The following is an 18,877-nucleotide window of genomic DNA, read 5'->3' on the forward strand; positions in this document are numbered from 1 at the left end:
GTGCCATAACATACCCTGTGACTTGCACAGGCCCATGTCTAGCAGTAGCACAGGAAAGATACCACTATTATTTTGTATTCTGTCAAAAAAGTGAGACAAATTTACTACTGTGCATGGAGATAAACTTGTTACTGTACATTATAATGAAACAAGACCTTCATCTCTTTATCAGTTATCATATGATGCTGGCTGGAATCATATGATTCCAGCTGCCAGCCAAGCAGTTGTACAGATAAATGATTTGGTTTTGTTGCTGGAGGATGACAAATTAATTTAGTCTAAGAGAGAGGATTAGGAACTGCTCTGTCTCACACACCAACGGCACATAGCTGTGCTGTGTTGTAGAGTGTTCACACCAAGACCATTTTCCTCAGCATGCCAAAAGAAGCTGCCCAGTATTTCTCTTACAATGTCAGCTCTGCTTTGGTGACCAGCAGTAGGTGCACGGACCAGGTTTTAAGCACTCCATGCCTCCCTGAGCATGGCTCCTGGCTGTCTGTGCCAAAGGAGGGAAAGGCTCCCAGAAGAGGTGACTGCAGGAGGTAACTCTGTGCTAGTTTTCACTTGGTGTTGCAGAAGCAGATCAAAATGAATGCTCTTGATAGCAAATAGACTGTATGTAAGGAGTTAGATAAATTCTTTGTTACTTGCCCGTGAGTGTAACGATCCTGTCTGCTGACCTTCACCAAAGACCAGAACATGGCTTGTTACAGGATCTCATGGTCGGTGGCCTATTTAAAGTGTGTAGTCACAGACTATTCCCCTTTTTTCTGTTTTAAGACAATTTGCAGTGTTTTCTTTTTTTCTCACCACTTTAGTCCCTTAACAGCAAGTGTCTGTAGCATGCGGTAACTCTAAGGAGTGCTATGAATTTTAGACTGTTGTATGCTTTATGTGATTTGTCTACATCTCGCTCCCAGGACTCTTCCATATTTCATATCCGATGGTTCATTTTGAAGTATCTCCTTTATTACAGGCATGGAACTAAGAATATAAAAATGTCATTTAAATGACAGATAAAAATTAATGTACCCATATTTTAATAACAATACATGTTATCAAGTTTCTTGTATTTCATGTGATAGTTGTGTGTATTTTATTCTCTTGTACTTAATCTTATACTTCTAATAATAAAAACTTATTACACTGAAAGCAAGACCTTCTATAAATGCCTATGTTTAGATACCCCTGCTTGTCCCCCTGCTGTGCACATTCAGGCCCTCATCTGCAGTAATCCTCTGTGCACTCCTTTGTCATCTTTCTACTTTCCTAGCAATGTGGGTTAGGTTTGCAGTGGAAAACAAACAAACAAAAATATCTAAACCATTCAGGAAGGGACTGATAATCATTGCAGCACTCATATCTTGACAAAGAGAAGGGATTGATTGTTGAATTGGGGTGGGTGTGCACTCTGTGAAGTTTCCCTACCCATCTCTCTTGAAGGGACAAGCCTATCAGCCATCCACTGCTCATAACTGAGTTATGCTTCGTATACTTGCCAAGACAAAAATACTGAGTTTTAAACTTTCAGCCTTACATGCTCATTTTTGGGAAGGGAGGAGCTCTGTTTTGCTTTTTTTGAGTTTCATGGATAACAAGTTCTAGCTACAGATGTCTCGATTACTCTCTGAATTACTCTGTCTAATTAAACTGCAGAGAAAGTATTCGTGATTGTATCTCAAGCCTAATCATGACATTAAGAACTCTAATGTCACAGAAATCTTCATGGAAACCCTGTAATTTGTGAGTGGTGTGCTTTCTTCTGCTGATCTTCTTGTGATTAAGCATGGCAGAGGGAGGGCTGTACAGGTAATTTTGAAAAGGAGCTTCTAAATCTGCACATACCTTCATCAAAATCAGGGCAAATCTGAGTTTCAGCCAGGTTTACCCAGAAAGAGTGCAAGCTTGGTGGGAAAGAGAATAGGTGCTGTGTGACATGAATCTGGGCCTTGCTGTGCTGGACTGCAGGGACAGGGATGCTTCTGCCCAGTGGTGACACGGAAGCCCCAGCTGTCCCATGGAAGAGGCAAGGGCCTGATGTTATGTTACAAGCAGCCCTTTTGGCACTTCACAAGTTACAAGAGTCTTTTAATTTAAGTGTGAAACTCCAATATTTAGCTTTAAAAAAAAAAAAAAAAAAAAAGGATTTGGGTGAGGAGTAGGATTTGGGTGAGGAGTAGGACAGGAGAGCAAGGTACTACCTGGACATAATCCATGAAAGAAGTAGGTCATATCTTGGACCCAGTAGTAACTTCTTGAGAGAGGTCTGATAACCTGGGATGAGGGAATGGCCACGGCAATGTGCAAGGTCCACAAGGATTGCCAAGTAGGTTACTTAACACAGATTTCAGTGAGCAGCTTCTCTTTTTGTGGTCTCTGTTCCCTTCTGTGCAAAACTGAACAATCCTTTGATTTTCCAGCAGGGATATGAGAGGATTCAGCTAGCGCTTCCACACTTGGTTAATGACATTGTGGTTGTTCTTTTGGCTTTAATTTTGGGCAGAGAATAACCTTGCAAAGCACAGCCCTGAGATGAAGCTGTGGGGTTTCAGATAGCCACAGGCAACCCATGCTGGGTAGTTACACCACCTGACAGTGCGCACAGGCATCGGGTCTCCTTATTTCTCCTCCCAGTGCATATTTGTTTTACCTGCTTCGCACCTATGTGTTACACTAAATATTTACTCCTGCCACTTTAGGGTCACATTGCTGCAAAACTGGCTTTGATTTTGTAATTTCTAATTAAACAGAAAGCTTATACACTACATACACTACACCCATTCAGGTGATTGTGGTCACCGCCAGCATGCATAAGCACACAGTTTTGTCAGGGGAAGCTGCCCAGACTGGGTATTCATCTGTTTGCCTCAAACACCACAAACAAATTCCAGCATGACTGAAGGCATGCACAGTTACATTTTTTATAACTGCTGCTGAGTGAAGCATTACTTGAGGGCTAAATCCATCTTTTTTTTATAACTCCCTGCTGTTAGCTATACACAGGCAAAACATTCTAGTAAGAGACTCGGGACTGACTTCTGGTGCTAAACACTTCCCGTTGGCCATGTGGTTTGAAAGTGTCGAAAGGACCGTACTTCCAGGCTCGGATCTTTCCATCAGGTGCATGGGCAGCAGTGGCAGAGCCTCCCAGGTAGCTTTCTCCACCAGGATTCTGTTTTTTGGGCCACAAAGTGCTCCACAAACTGAAACCATGCATGGTAAGTGAGAGCGATGAGGAGACTGGCTTCAAAACCACACTGCTCCAAACCAAAATGCTTACGTGCCGTCAGCCTTTCTAGGCATGCTTATCCTAGCGTTGGAGTCTATAATTCCTTTGTCCCCTGCCCCAAATAGATGCTCTAAGAGATAAAATCTTTATTCCTGCCCATTGTCAGTGTGTTCTCTAAGTTCAGGATCATTTTTACATAGGTATTTTGTTTCACACTCACTTTAAAGCTTTGAGGATGCGGTTATGACTGTCAAATCGACCCCAAATTGCAGAGACAGATTTTCGTGATGGTTAAGCATCTTTAAAAGATTGGCTCAGTTAGCAGGACACCCAGAGACATGGATAAAAGTGGAAATTAGGTAATTAGAACTTGGCCTTCACAATCTAAACAAATTGATACAAAAATACCACATGTGCAAAAATATCCCACAGCGTATTCAGAAATGAATGAATGACCTATGTATTTCCCTTTGTACAATTCATATTCTATTTAGCCTTCTGCCTTTTAATAGCATTATTTCCCAAAATTATGACCTCCAATGATCTGCACCTGAGGGTAACCTTTGCAACAGCAGAGGCAGAGGCAGAAAAGTTTGCAGGGCGGCAGGTTAAGCTCTGGGCATGAGTTGAGGGGACTGCAAAGGGAAGGAAGGTGCAGGGGTCCATTCCTATTTCGCATGCAGATAATTTTGAATGTAGCAGTGTGAATGCACGTTTCTTCAGCCAAGTGCTTGAGGAACAGCCATGCTTGGTGTGAACTTTGTTATGATGATACATTTCTTTGGTCATAATGAGCACAGATGTCTTCATTAGGACTCTGACTAAAGAAAAGATTTCAAAAGTAGCGTTACTTAAATTTGTGTTTGAAGTTTGGCACGGGCTTGAAGGCTTTGCTGAATCAGCACCTTCTTCTCTAATTAGAGCCTATCCTCTAGCTCATGTTGTACACAGGCTGCACTGTGACCCTGGAAATCAGGAAAGAGTTTGTAACTCTTAGAAATTCAAAAGACATCTTTAAAACCAGCCATTCTCCTTCCATATTCTATGCTTGTTAAAATGATGTTTCTGTACATCTCTGCAAAAAAGTACTTGTTAACCTGCAGAATTTTGCTCCAGAACATACCTGTAGCAGTTTGTTCACCTCCTGAGATCAGTGCAACCTTTCCTTGCTTCCTTAAACAAATGTATTTCTTTTGCATTAAGAGCCTAGTTTGTTCACAATAATCCTGTTCACAGTAGGATGAAGTGATAAATACACTGTTCAGCTGCTTGAAAAAATATAATAACCTAAGCTAAATTACACCATCATTTAAAGAAAATAGTTCATATAATTATTGTGTAAATCACTTCCTCAATAATCTTTGGTGACAATCAAAAGCAGTGCTTATAAAAGTAATGATGATAGTTTGAAACATAGACTCATAGAATGGTTTGGGTTGGAAGGGACCTTAAAGATCATCTAGTTCCACCCCCCTGCCATGGGCAGGGACACCTCCCACTAGACCAGGTTGCTCAAAACCCCATCCAGCCTGGCCTTGAGCACTGCCAGGGATGGGGCACAGCTAAAGGAAAATATGTGTATGTATTTGTATTATATACATATACACACATTTGAAAAATGTTTCCCAGTAATTCTGTAAACTATGTCTTTTTCATCTTACCAAGTTCTTCTGTTTAATAATGACATTTACCACATGTTTGTAAGCTTTTTTTTAATGAAAACACCTTCATTTTTAAATGTTGATTTTTCATCTTAACCAGCGTAACCTTCACAATCTCGAGTAAAACAGCATTTACTGGTTCCCATAATAATTGCTGTCAATTTAGGGGACTCAGTCCTTCAGGGCATAGCTTCCTGCATGCTATCAACGCTTTTTCTAGGTGTTTTCTCTTTGGTGATTTTGAATCACCAGCAATATGGGAAACACACTGCTCAGCTTATTTAATTCAAATTACATTGTTAATCGATTTAGCAAAGCGTTTTTCATTTTCAATTTTCATTTTTATATCTTTATGCAAACTATTGTTTAGAAAACTGAGCGCTGCGTAACCGCACAATTAAAACGTAGCATCCGAGGAGCCGAGCTGTCGGGAGCAAACCCGGAGCAGATGCCGGGGCAGCTGTGACCACTGGGTGGCAGCTGTGACCACTGGGTGGCACTGGGACCACTGGGTGGCAGCTGACGGCTCCACGGTGGATGTGTGTGGTCCCCCTCTCCCAGCCCTGGGGACCCCCGTGCGCCCGATGGTGGGCAGCGCCGGCCGGTCCCTGCGGTGGGATGCGTGTGCGGTGCTGGGCAATGAGCGGTGCTGTGCAAGGTGAGGTGCTCTGCAATATGAGGTTCACAACTGCGTCCTCTTGCAAGAATCAGCATTTTCTTTGTCGGCCTGTGCCCTTCTGTCTCCTCAGCAAGTGCTCCAAAAGTAACCACCAACCTCATCGGTCCAAGGTTAAACAGATGCTCCGCAGTCACTTGATAGCATCAAAAGCCTGAGCTACCCACACTGTACCTAGTCTTTCAGAGCTCATGCTGGCTTTTTATCTGATGGTTTAAAACCTTGTGTTGCTCAGTTGTGTGGAGGCTGTATTGCCCTCAGTTCTACAAGCAGCATTTGTTCATAAAATACACAAAAGGCATTTCCATGTAGCTGGTGAGATCCTTTACTCCTTTAGACCCCGCAAGCCTGCAGAGCCCCATGAAGGCTGTGCAGACTCACATGCACCACGGGCAAGGCACTTTTATGGGAGCACATAAACACATAATCACACAAAGACATCTATGTCTTTTCATTTTTTGAAAGGTAGCAAGACACAGTGCTTACAGTTCATAAAAATAGATGAAACACATGATGCATGAGGAAAAACCCCAACAGAAAACACCCTCTTCAAACTGATTTAATCAATGAATGTAGGCAGACCATGAAAAACTCTGATTCACAGTCAGAACCACAGAACCCACATCTCAAACCTTTACGTCCTGTCTACAAAGTATGTGTACAGGGTACATCCAGCAATGCCACTGAGATGGCTGTCATTAAGAGTGCACACCCTGCTCAGTCTCTGCCTGTGTTTGTAGCCTTCAGAGAAGTGCTTTCCCCCATTCTAGCCAGGCAAATCGTGCACCTCGTCTGCATTTCTTGCTGGTGCCCCACCTCAGTACCCACGATGGCTGCACTGGGTTTTAGTACTGTGCTTTGCGTATGGTTCCGGCACGTCTGAAGGTTCAGTGTTCAAAAAGGTTCAAGCTTCATAAGCTGTTCAAAGAGTGTGTTGGCTATCAACACTTAAATACCAACCTTTCAGCTTCCTTTTCTTTTATCAAGATTTGGGCAATTAGCAGCAAGAGGCACAAAGTTATGAGCAAGCTCAGGGAAGAGCAGTTATGTACAGCCAGCTAATGACAAGTCCTTTCTCCATACGTAAGCTCCCATGCTTGTCTTTTTTCTTCCTTTGAGGTACCAGACCCTTAGAAAGATTAAGTATCAGTTTTCTCAAGGCTTTTGGCATATCGGTCTGTCACCCAGGAACACAGGGGATAGGCTCCTCCTCTGAAAGGATAAGGGGTAGAGGTGGGTTTTAAGCTCTGGTCTAGCAAGTATTTGATTATACCCAGCTCCTGCCCCACTCTGGTAGCTGAAGCACTGCCATGGCAGTTCTGGGAGACCAGGTTCTTGCAGGCAGAGAAGCGAGCGGGACTTTTGAGGACAACCTACCAGGGATGCTGTACTTTCTGTATTTCAGACGCACATTACATTAGGATGCATAATTTCCTCATTTCCTAATCTAGTCTCATCATTATGATCTTATGATCCATTTGAAAAACAGCTGTTAAAAATGCATTAACTGGCCAAGAAACAAATGACCATTTTTTCTTTTGTGATAGAAAACAACTGGAAGGACAAGTGTGGATTAGCTGTCTCCTTGGGTTTATATGTCTTTTCTGCCTCGCCTTGCCTGCCCTTCCAAACTCTGGTCAATAGTAAGGGAAATAGGCATTATAAAATGAAATGGAAGCGTGCAGTGGAAAGCAAGAAAGATGTTTAGGAAAAACACCAAGAAACCTTTTTTTAACTTGACCACATGGGATTCTGTTTTCTGCATGTCTGTTCCTGTGTCCATCTGGTCCCACAGTAATGGAAGGTACTGGCCACCTTCAGCCAAGCCGAACTGAGAGGCTGTAGTTCCTACAGGTTTTGTGGAAAATAGCAGCTGACTAGAGGAGAAAAACCCCTAACAGTGGGAAGGTGGGTAATTCATCCTTTGGCTGGGCTGTGGGGCCAGCGGCTCATCGGCTCCCATTGCTGAGCAGCATTACTCAGATGGTAACCTAAATGTAGTATGGGGACATGCATTATGAGGAGCTATAGGGGGCATGAGGGATGTGGGGGAGGTGGCACTGGGAGCTCTCTAGGGCTGTGGGAGGGTATGGTGAGGTGTAAGATATAATCCCATGTTAGCAAGGCTCCTGGCAGAGATGGAGGGGAAGGAACACCGCTAAGCACTCATCACTTACTGGATTTCTGTGTGACACTCCTATCCTGGTTCCTATTCCTCTAAAGAAATGACAAGTGAAGAGGGAAAACTGAGTGACCAAGCCATTATCACTAATCAAAAGTCAAGCCTTTTTGTGCTGGGAGCGACTGTACAGGCCTTGTTTGCAAAAGAAGAGGAAAAGCAGTACTCATTGCTTTATTTATTTTTTGCAGGCGACCTGTGAGTATGCATCTCACACTGGTTTAACAGAATGGCAAAGCTGCCAGTTAGAAAACTTCATTATCAGCATTTCACTGTTGAAGATTAACTTTCCTTAAGACAAAGGTTTTATATAAATTGTGAAATAATGCTTTACCTGAGAAAAGGAGGAGCAGAGTAGCTATGATGTTTGTTTATATATCTGAAGACAAAGGAACTTGCCCACATATTACAAAGAGCTGAATAATCATCTTGATAACTCAGTGACTAAACTTTTCTTGCAGCTAAAATTACAATTGTATTATACACTAAGCAGTGTGTGTGTGAAATAGTAATCTTGCCTCAGAGTATAAACACTTGGGTGTAACTTGGCAGCTTCTCTGACTGTGCTGTTAAACTGTGCTTTCTACACAACCGTCAGTTGAATGATGAAGAGCTGGAGGAGGCTGGAAATACAGAAATAGGTAAGGAACCGTTGCCATCCCACCTGCCTCCAGCACATTCTGGTCACTCCTGGTGACTCCATGGGCAGCGTCAGTCCAATCAAGTGCCTTCAGGCAACTTTATCACTGGCTTGTGTTATTAAAAGCTGATGGCATATCTTGCCAGAAAGTGAACATCAGAGAGGATAAAAGTAGGATGTCATTATATTTTGGATCACATGAAAACTGAAAGATACCCAGCAAAGACACTATACATTTCACCATACTTCAGTTGTGTGAAAGTTAGCTACTCTGAGCTAATTGGCTGGCCTTCTGCTGCAAAGAGGAGTTTTCCTCAGGGGCTGAAGACACTGGTTTGCCCTGGTACGGTCCTTGGATGAGATAAGTAACCTTGTGGAGAACTTCTCCCTCTTCTTTCAGTACAAGGATCTTCCCTAACTCATGTAGAGTGGATATAGGGAGGTAGACAGAAAGCCAAACTTAAGTCAGATGAATCTCACCCAAATGTCTACCATTTCACCACATTTAAATTTTGTTAGGGATCTAGAGTGTGGGGTGGTATTCACCATGATTAGTTTTGTAGATCAGTGAAGTGGCATATCTGAGCCTTTATTTTGATTTCATGGTGAGAACCTAGCCAGGGGGGTTCTCATAGCAATAGCAGTAACATAACGGTGCTCTTGCTGCTTGCACCAAATCAGGCAGGGAAGGTTCATGTCGGGATCATTGCGTTGTTGTAGCTGGTACACTAAAAGCACCCAGCAAAAAGAAACTTTTTACTCAAACATACAACAGGTGTGTAAAACAGCCAGATATGTAAGAACTAGGGAGCAGGAGGACAAGCCAATACTAATGAGATCACGTTGTCAGATATACCCAGCCATGCAGGCAGTATGGCCAGCCATGTGGCAGTGTGCTCTGGGCCTGTTTCCAGAATTAAATGTAAAGGAAATACTTGGAGGGGATATAGCTGTGACTTTGTGGATTTTTGTCTGATTTTCTGAGGGGTTTGCTCCACGTGCAATGGCAGCATGTAATAAATCTCAGATATACGTGTACGTTAAACACGTGCTTTGTGTTAGCAGAGCAAAGCTTGTGCTCCGTGACGTGGTAATTGAATCTATTTCTTGAATAGGACAGGGCTGATTTGTAAAGGATGTCATTCACAGATTCACAAAAAAATGGCCATTGATGAAATGCTAATTGTTACACTATTAAGACAGATCAGGGTGAGATAATGTATTTAGACACTGGGGCGGGAGGGTGATTCTGGTGGCGAAATATTGGTATGATGTGAAAAGGACAAGGCTGCAACGGCCAAAGAAGAGCAGGAGAAGATGTAGGACACAGGGCAGAAAAACAAGTGATAAATGAAAAGCCTGGCTCTTGAAGATGTTTGGAGAGAAAAGGAGCAAAATACAAACATTGTATGTTGGAAGGATATTAGCATACCAACCTGAAGTCTTCAACACCTCAGAAATATAGAATGCCTTCAACAGATGAAGCAGAAAATAGTTGACATCAACCTAAAACCATTTATTGTCAAAACATTTGAAAATCCATCTGGAGTATAAAATTATACATTATGTTGGACATTTTGCAATTAAATAGGGGAAACATGCAGTTTTGGTCTAGCCTTTGAAGATACCATTAGAGCTGACATGCTGATTTATTAAAATAGTAGACATATATAAAACTAGTCCTGTTGCCTCTTCTGTGTAGTAGTATATATATCTGAACAACCTTTGAGAAATCTAGAATTATTTTTGTTGTCATTTGCTGTGTGTAAGAAAGTTTAGCGATATTAACAGTTAAACCAGCTGTTACTCTTTATTTCACGGATAACTTTTTTAGCAGTAGGGCTGAATTCCCACTGCTTTGATCCATGGAAGAAGTAGAATAAACCTGGAAATAAAAAAAGTAAAGCGTTATGTTATGGATACAAGAAAAAGCTTCATTCTGACAAAGCAGGGAACATCATCTTTTTACACACAGGAGAGCATCTCTTTAGTTCTGTCTTTTGCAGATTACAGCAGTAATGACATTCATCATAACTCCAGAACTCAGGTTTGTGACAAGTAAACCAATTTTACTTAAAAGCTCATTTCATTTACCTTTCTGTTCGAAAACAGCGTCGACCTTCTGGCTAATTCCTGGAAAGTCATCAACTGTCTGTCTAGGATAACCTTTCTCCATGGACTTGCTGTTTTCATCAAACCTAAATCACATGAAGGGAGAAATGTAATCTTACAGAGTTTGGACATCAGTTCTGCAAAGAATTAAGCAGCAGCTGAAAGGTGTCCACCATCTGTAGTTTGACTGACTTCACTGGGGTTACAGAGAGTAAAGTTATCTACTCGCACAAATGTCTGCGGGATGCTGGCCATCACATTTTCCATGAGGAGGCTGCTGGTTTGCTGATTAAGGTAGGCAGAGCTCCAAAGAAGCATCTGGAGTGAGAAAAAATGAAGTAAGACCCACAGTTTTGACAGCACTGGCGGGATTTACACGATAGCAGTGTGACAGGCAGCACGTGGAAACTGGCCAGATTGATTCCTGCTATAGTGGCTGTAATTTGTTTCATGCAGCATTTGTTGCACGAATTTTAAACTCCTCTTAGATGTTGACATGATACTGTACATAACCCTCTACCAGCTGACAGATTTAGATGGAGGAAAGGAAGATGACTTATTTCTAATAACTGAGACAGGACAATTTTTATGAGATGGGGCTGAATGTGGGGGCTGAAAGAAGGACCTAAATGGTTCTTCAAGATTTGACGAACCCTCCCAGGAAAAAAAACCAAGCAAACAAGCAAGCCTTTGTTTTACTTCTCCTTGGATACCAGAAATACTTTTTACAGGCACATGAGACTGAGAGGATGAGTTATTAAGTAAGAAATCCATGCTGTGGTTTTCTTGCATGCCTTTGCCTTGTGACCAAAGCAATGCAAAATATTGTAAATACTCTTTCCAAAACTATCAAAACCAAAGGACAGGAAGTGACATGCAGCTCAAAATCCGGCTGACACTATGTCTCACTGAGGAACCCCACAACTGGTCACAAGAAAGTCTGTTTGAGCCAAGCATGTTCCTGGTTGCTGGCAGAAGTCCTTTGCAGCAGTTGTGCATGCACACAAGAGGAATCTATCAGCTTCCCGAAGCTGACTTTTTGCTTCTGTTTGCTGGTATTTGGGAATCAGGAATCACTCATGCCAGCTTGGCAATAGGATTTAGAAGGAGCATGTTGCAAATTCAGTGTTGATCACCAAAAAAAGGAAAATGAACTATCAGTTCTATCTCTCTGAAAGAGACAAAATAATCCAGGACTTTCCAGAGATCAGAGAAATGCTGCACAAGCCATCCCAGCCAACCTTCTGTTGAAGTAGGTTAGCTTTCAGATCTTTATTTTCTAGAGTTTTATCTATTTTATTCATAAAAATACTCTATATGCTGGAACTTTTTCAATTTCCAGGCACAATGCATCCAAATGGGTCCATATCTTAAATGTGCATTTCAGGACACCCTTAAGCTCTCAAAACTCAAAGCTATACTCTTCTCCCTGCGCAGGAGTCAAAGAAACATTTTAATGAAAAGCAGTATTACTGTAGTGACCCAGTTACATATAGTTCGCTAAAGGTCTACATTCTCTTTTAGCAGTAGACAATTTTAATTGTATTCAGATTATATTGGAGTCAATCATAAGAAAACATTTGTCAGTTCTTACCTCCAGTACTTGTCACCTATGAAAAAGTCTGTCTTCCCTGTGTTTCTATTACAAACAGCTGCATCAATTTTTTTGACACCTTTAGGGAGGCCCAGTGCGTTGATATTCTTTGGATAACCAAGTAACACCTGATATCCACTGATAACCCAGAATTTATTGCCTGTTAAAAAAATAAGAATTCGTTTCACCAGTGATTTTCAGACACTAAAAGAAAAAAATGTGCTCCCTTAGTGCAGGTTGCAGGAAAATTCGAATAAACATCCTAAGTTTTATTTCTTTCTTTCTTTATTTGAAAAGTTAATTTTATGCATGTATAGCTACCCTACCTTTCTCCCATCTTCTCACAAAATTAAAGGTAAGAAAAAAATTAAAGAAAATCTCATACTTAACCTTTGAAAAATAGGATCTGATCTTTCATGTTCTCATATGCAGCTTCAATACCAGGTGGCAGAGTTGGCCAGAAGGTAGAAATTAATTCACGTTCGACTTCTGAGTTATCAGGATAGACTCGCCATAAGTGCCTGATTTAAATATGAAACAGTTTTTGTAGTAAATAACAAACCACACACATTTCTGTATATGCACAGGAATGTGAACAACGTTGTGACTTACAGGCTCTTTCTTGTCTGGAGCTACCTGGGTAGATGTGTCAGAAAGGAAAATACTCCCATCAGTGGGAAGTGAGGTTTATTCTGGCTTTCTGGAATTACCCTTCCCATCAGTACTGATTGATTAGTGGGATCAGCTACAGGCAGCTGAAAAATTCAGGTTGTTCCTATGCCATAAAGTAAGAATGTTATAGGGTCCTAGATGAGCCTGACTGTAAGTTATTCCCTGGATGACTGACTTACCCTGGTGACTTTGGGCTTGCATAGGTCACCATAGGAGGAGAGATTGGCCCATCTATATGGTAGAACATACTAATTTCTTAGGAAGTGGTTGCAGCATTTAGTCATTTTACTATTTGGTGTAACCATCTCTACATTTGGGAATAAAGATTTATTGGGACTGAGATGTTTTCTGGAGAAAAATGAAGCATGTTTTTTCAGGGGATGCTGGAAAAATATTAATATAACTTGCATCTGCTGAAAGCTTTCTTTCCGTGAACTGAAACCATTTGTCTCATTGTAAATCCCATAATCATAATCATGTGAACCAGCAAAGTATTCAGTCTTTGTAGAAATCAAGAAAAAATAAACTTTGCAGAGAAAAATGTCATATCAATATTTACCTGCCCTTTAGAAAAATGACTTCTCGTCGGAGTGTAGTTACAGCATCAAAAGACATCTGGGAGCCACAGGTTTTAGGTGGGGTAGGGGTGGCTGGCCTTTTGTCTGGAGCATTTGGTGGATATCCTAAGTTTTAGAAAGAATACACCAAATTTATAGAAACACTAATATTTTCACATATAAATGCTTTTTTTCATATTATGAGAATACAATTATTTTTATGGTAAAACTTTGTGAAAGAGATTATTTCTCTCCTCCTTTTTTTAAAGCCATGGATTTTACTCACCATAAATGGACTGAACGGCACTTATATCATCTGGAGAGAGCGGAAATTCACTGGGACTGATGTAGGCATAATTGGGGAACATCAAAGCCCTCTGGTCATTAGAATGGGAAAGACCCAGGGCATGGCCAAACTCATGAGCAGCAACAAGGAACAAGTTGAACCCTTAAAAAATGGATAGAGAGATCAGTCTAATTTTGGTCTGCAAATGGCTGATATGAGCACAGCGGGGCTATTGCTCAGCGACAGTTTTCGTACAATACATTGGCATTCACTACAGTATGTATATATGTAAATGTATTTTTTGTAAAGGATAAGGTAATGTTCTTCCCCCACTAGAAGGGAGTGACTTTTGGCCCTCGTTCCTGCTATTCTTTCTGTTAGCTACTGAAAGTATGTGTGTGGCATGAGTAGATGTCTGGGGGTGAATGTGGGTGCAGCTCTGAGGAATGTTCTGGCAGGGTTTCCCAGCTGAGCTAGAGCAGGTTAGGTAGTGAGTCAGATCACACTAACAGCTCTCCAGGGCAAGGATAGGACCATGTACTCCGTGCTCATTTGAGGTACCAAAGTGTCAGTCTGTGTGTCACCCTCCTTCCTACAAACCTGAGAAAGAAAGATGAAATCATGAATAGACAAGGAAAAATATCAGGTTAACAGAACGACTTACCATTTTATCATTAGGACTTCATAGCCCTTATATCTTTTTAAAATATTATGCTCATGCATGCTTAATCCCAGCGAAATGTGTTAACACGTTAAATTAAAAAAAAAATGGAATTTCCTTCGAAATGCATCCCTCCAAGTAACACACCTTTCTAAATTAGGGAAGAATGATTATCTGCCCTGCAGCCCAGGAGCTAGCAGCATCAACAGACTTAGTGAGGATCACAAATCCGTGGCAGAGCAGAGGACTGGTCATCGATTGCCCAAGAAAGGCTAGCTGGAGCCAAGATAACTGTTTCTCAAAAAAACCAAACAAAGCATCATCTTTTCCACACGTATTTCCAGTCCTCTCTCACGTGTCCTCTGAGCTCTCCAACAAATTCTGCAATGCCTGGCTGCTGGAGTCACGATGTTAAGGAACAGCAGCAAAACAGGTTGACCCATTCAGTCCCAGTGTGAGGAAAACACTGCATTTTATCAGTATGACATGTCCACCCCTCATCCTTCCCAGCACAATAAACCCACAGCTTTCCTCCTTGTGCAGTGCTCTTACAGCACCTCGTGTTTGTTAGCTCCTTGCTTGTCCTGCAGTGTGACTTCGATTCTCCTGTGGCAGCTATCCTCTGCAGTTTTCCATCCCCAAACTGAATGAGATAAGGCTCTAGAGCACAACAGGGCAACGTGCCCTTGTACTGACAGATCTGTCAGAGGCAGTAGGTGCTGCATGGCCAGCCTGAAGGTTGAGGGGAGGGGATCGAGGGGAGCAGATGGGTCCCAGCCAGATAGGTAAGCACTCAGCATTCCCCTCTGTTCTGGCGTGGTGGCACACACCTGTAGACAGCTCTACACACTGCCTGTGGGTGGCCTGAACAGCACGTTCAAACTCCCAGCTGCTGGCAGGTGACTGAAATTGCTTGGAGAACACTTTCATGTATAAGCCCATCCTAGCTTGAATGCAGAGTAAAGCTGTAACAGCCTAGTTGGATCTGTCTTGGTATTATTAGTGAAATATATTCATTATCACTGGCGTCTGTAATTTTTTTTAGGTGGTGGGGCTGCTACAAGGCACAGTGTGCTTCCCCTGCAGTGTGTGGTGGTGCCAGGCTTGGTGCCGGCATGTGCACCGTGAGGGGCAGCAGTTAGAAAGTTTTTGCCATGGGTTGTGAAACTCCGGTGGGCACGGACCCTACCAGCCCCCAGGGAAGAGTGGCCCATGCCTGTACCGTTCGTATTGGAAAAGGGTTGTCCCATTGGTATCTTTACCAGTATTAAATAAGAACCGGAGTAGATCAGGGTGATTTTATGTCAGCGTCATCGTGAGTATCCCAGCTGGAGGATGGCCTGTAACATCCTCACACTGCTCTTATGGTTAATGCTGTGATTCATCTCAGTCTATTCCTTCACTGAAATAAAATCAGAAAGGAATTTAACCATCTGCATAACACTTCAGAAACCTTTTTTTACCTACCCACTGAGCCTGTGGTCCAGTCTTCATCTTCATCAAAGTGTGCATCACCACCAAAACCATTGCCAGGTGGAAAGGCATGAGCGAGGACACCAAGGGGGCCATCAAAATAACGAGGGCAACGTCCATGAGCTAAATAATATGATGTTGAAACAACATTGAGTTTATGCCATGACTATTGGAAAATCTTTAAATTAATCTTACCATTAGTATGCAGCCAGTGTATTACCTTTGGTCCCAAAAGCAATCATTATATCTGCTATTCCCTCGTGAATACGATTGAAAATCAGCGGGGTGACAGTGCTCCACACTTTAAATGCCTTCTGAATTGCTTCATCCACATCCTCTTTGCTCATATCTGGCGTGTGGTTCACAATTCTACAGTTACGAGGGTTCAAGTAATAATATTTAGTGTTTGCAGAAAGAATTTCTCTAATATTAAGATGATGAACAGAGAGGTATAAGAAGCAATTTAACCTGTAATCCAATAGCTCCCAAGATTCATCTTGGACTGAGTAAGTTTGAGGAATGCGATAACTGTCCAACAGGTCTTTTTCATAATAATAATAGTTGTGTGTACACAGTATCGGTTTTTCTCCAAATGGCCCTTAGCCAGAAGATTGTCTTTTGAGCATGAGGAAAGGCATCTCCTCAGATTTCTGTGACTGCTAAACTGTTGGTCTTAGCATGTTTTGAGGATAACAGGGTTTGTACAGGGTGCAATTGATATTTCTGTTTGGCTTACAGAATATTTGTCAGAAGTGATACATAACAGGCAAAATACTGTGGTTGACTCAGAAAATAAAAAATACCAAGCCTGACTCTCAGAAATTCCTCTCAGGAATATGTATAGCTAACAGCTGGGGAAAGAGAAACATTTTTATATTCCCAACTGGAAACAATTGGTATAAAGTTATACCTAAATATAACAGATGTGGATATTCACAAACCCCAAATTTAAACTCAAAAAGTAATTATTGAAATACTACCTGTACGTCAGCTTGTTTTTTTTCCATCCTGGAAGAGTAACACCATAGAGACCCACATCAGGAACTCCACACCTGGGTTTCTTCATCATTTCCAATGTCTCAGTATCTGGTTTTCCAGTCACTTTCAAACCAAAAAATTGTTGCATTTTCTGCAGTTTTTCAGCTGTGGATTCAGCATTTATTTTCCATCCAAGCTGATTTGGATCTGGCTCAGCAGCATAGAATTTATTTAAATAGTCCTAGTGAAAAAACAAAGCAAACACATTTCACATTTTGATCTGTTTCTTAAACAAATACCTTAGGACTGATTTGGTTCATGTACTTTGCTGGCAAAACCATCTGCCTGTGATTCTGAAGCACAACAGATGTTTTCCTGAGGATCATAGCTAAACAGAAACAGACAACGTTGTCCCTGACACTTATTTACTTGACATTTCCAATTTATACAGATTCATCCCACTTTAGTAAAGTTTGTGCAACAGAGTTCTGTGTAACAGTGTTGTCTGAGAAAGACAGCAAGCTGCCTTGTAGCTGAAACACACAGATAATGTCTAAGAAGAGAGGGCTCAATAGATCTCAGGTACGGGCTGGGCAGTTACCTGCACAAGCTTTGCATCTTCTTGGTTGTCTTTCTCTGGGTGGACAGGAAGGGCATTAGAAACAGCTGCACATGCTAAAAGCAAAAGTGGAAGATCCTTCATTCTCACTTTCGCCTCTGTCCTGGTAGGAGAGCAGTCCGCTTTCTTCTCCATGTGCATCCTTTCTCGCATCCCAGTCCCTATGGCTATGGGGTGCTTTGTAGAGTCAGCTGTAGACTGACTCAGGGTGTATCACGCTCCGAATTCCTCCACACATCCTATAACACTGTGCTGGCTGACACTATCAAATTTAATTAAAAGCATCTGATTTCACAGACATCTGAAGTCAGTTAGTATTTGAATACTCCTAAGCTGCTTGGCTACCATTTCAAAACTGGAAAACTGGCACTCACTTTTAGTTATTTTACACTGAATTTTAGTGAACCTGTGCAATTTAATGCCAGATGAAATGGTGGGCAAATGCAAAACCTTTTAAGTTGCCCTGACCCAGCTGTGTGAAATGGGGCCATGAAATGTAGGGACTCTTAACCATTTTCAGCCTAGAAAATGGGAGTCATGCACCAGATATGAATCTCATCCAAAAAATTAAAACTCTGGGAGAAATTGCCGTAAACAGGAAGTTTTCTTTTTAAATTGATTAATAGTGAGACTGGGTGTTTTGGAAAATGGATGAAAATTCCAAATCCCTCCCCACCACTTCCCTGAAACCTTTTTAAAAGGTGTGTTTCTTTTAAGTTATACTAGTGGAATCCAAGATACACATAAATGAAAAAGATTTTACCCTACAAATCGAGCCTAAAGGGTGTGAATAGTCTTGTATCTGTGTCTACTTTTATCTAATCTATCTATCTATTTATCTATCCATAATCTACCTATCTGCCATTTCATTACAAAAGGTTTCTTCAGTTTAACCACATTAGCCACAGGGGATATGATTATTTCCTGTCTTAAGTAATTCAGAATAAAGGAAGTTTCAAAAGTCATACAAGTTGTGACATATTATGGGATTTCACCCTGTGCTGGCCAAGCACCTTCCTCTTCTGCTGGCACCTCAGAGGAGCTCTGACAGCATGTACTCAACTTTTACAAAACAATTGTAAGAAATACCCTTATGTCTGACTGAGGCTTTTTTAGAAAATCCTTGCTTTCGTGTTTTTGGCTTTTTTGCTGTCACTTGCGGCCAGCTTTTCTCCAGCTGGAGGCATTAATGATGGATTTTGTAGCCCAAATTTCACAATGTAGCCTTGTTAGTTAAACTTGTTTGTTAACGGCATTTCTCAGCTACCACAAAAAACCCCAAACCAAACCCTTCCCTTAATTTGCTTTTATTGTCATTGTACTGTAAGGTAAGAGACCCATGAGGCCTGGATCTCATTGAGTTCTGTAGTTGAGGTACAAACGGTGACAATGAATTTTCTGAGGTGGAAAGCTCAACTGAACTGATAATGGAAACGACCCGTGTGTTTATTCAGAAGTACAGACTTTCTCTTTTGAGATCTATCTGATGTTTTCAAATGGATATATTTATTTGTTTCGAAGGTTTTAAAGCTAGAAACCT

The 18,877-nt window shown here is 41.5% G+C and overlaps 2 protein-coding genes across 1 annotated transcript; one reads left to right on the plus strand and one right to left on the minus strand.

The window, feature by feature from the left end:
* LOC308059341 (uncharacterized protein) overlaps positions 1-18,877 on the plus strand; it is a gene marked incomplete at its 5' end in the record, with an annotated part of 203,844 nt that overhangs the window by 70,329 nt on the left and 114,638 nt on the right.
* LOC308059331 (matrix metalloproteinase-27-like) lies at positions 2,167-18,867 on the minus strand. The gene is made up of 10 exons (XM_080376497.1): positions 17,320-18,867; positions 16,721-16,959; positions 15,961-16,109; positions 15,735-15,863; positions 13,607-13,768; positions 13,323-13,446; positions 12,482-12,612; positions 12,092-12,251; positions 10,480-10,583; positions 2,167-10,270 (listed from the first exon to the last, which is right to left on the minus strand). The coding sequence occupies exons 1-10, from the start codon at positions 17,488-17,490 to the stop codon at positions 10,170-10,172; spliced, it is 1,470 nt and encodes a 489-aa protein (XP_080232623.1). The 5' UTR covers positions 17,491-18,867; the 3' UTR covers positions 2,167-10,169.

The sequence above is a fragment of the Falco punctatus genome (assembly GCF_963210335.1).
Source record: "Falco punctatus genome assembly, chromosome: 2".
Lineage (NCBI taxonomy): Eukaryota > Metazoa > Chordata > Aves > Falconiformes > Falconidae > Falco > Falco punctatus.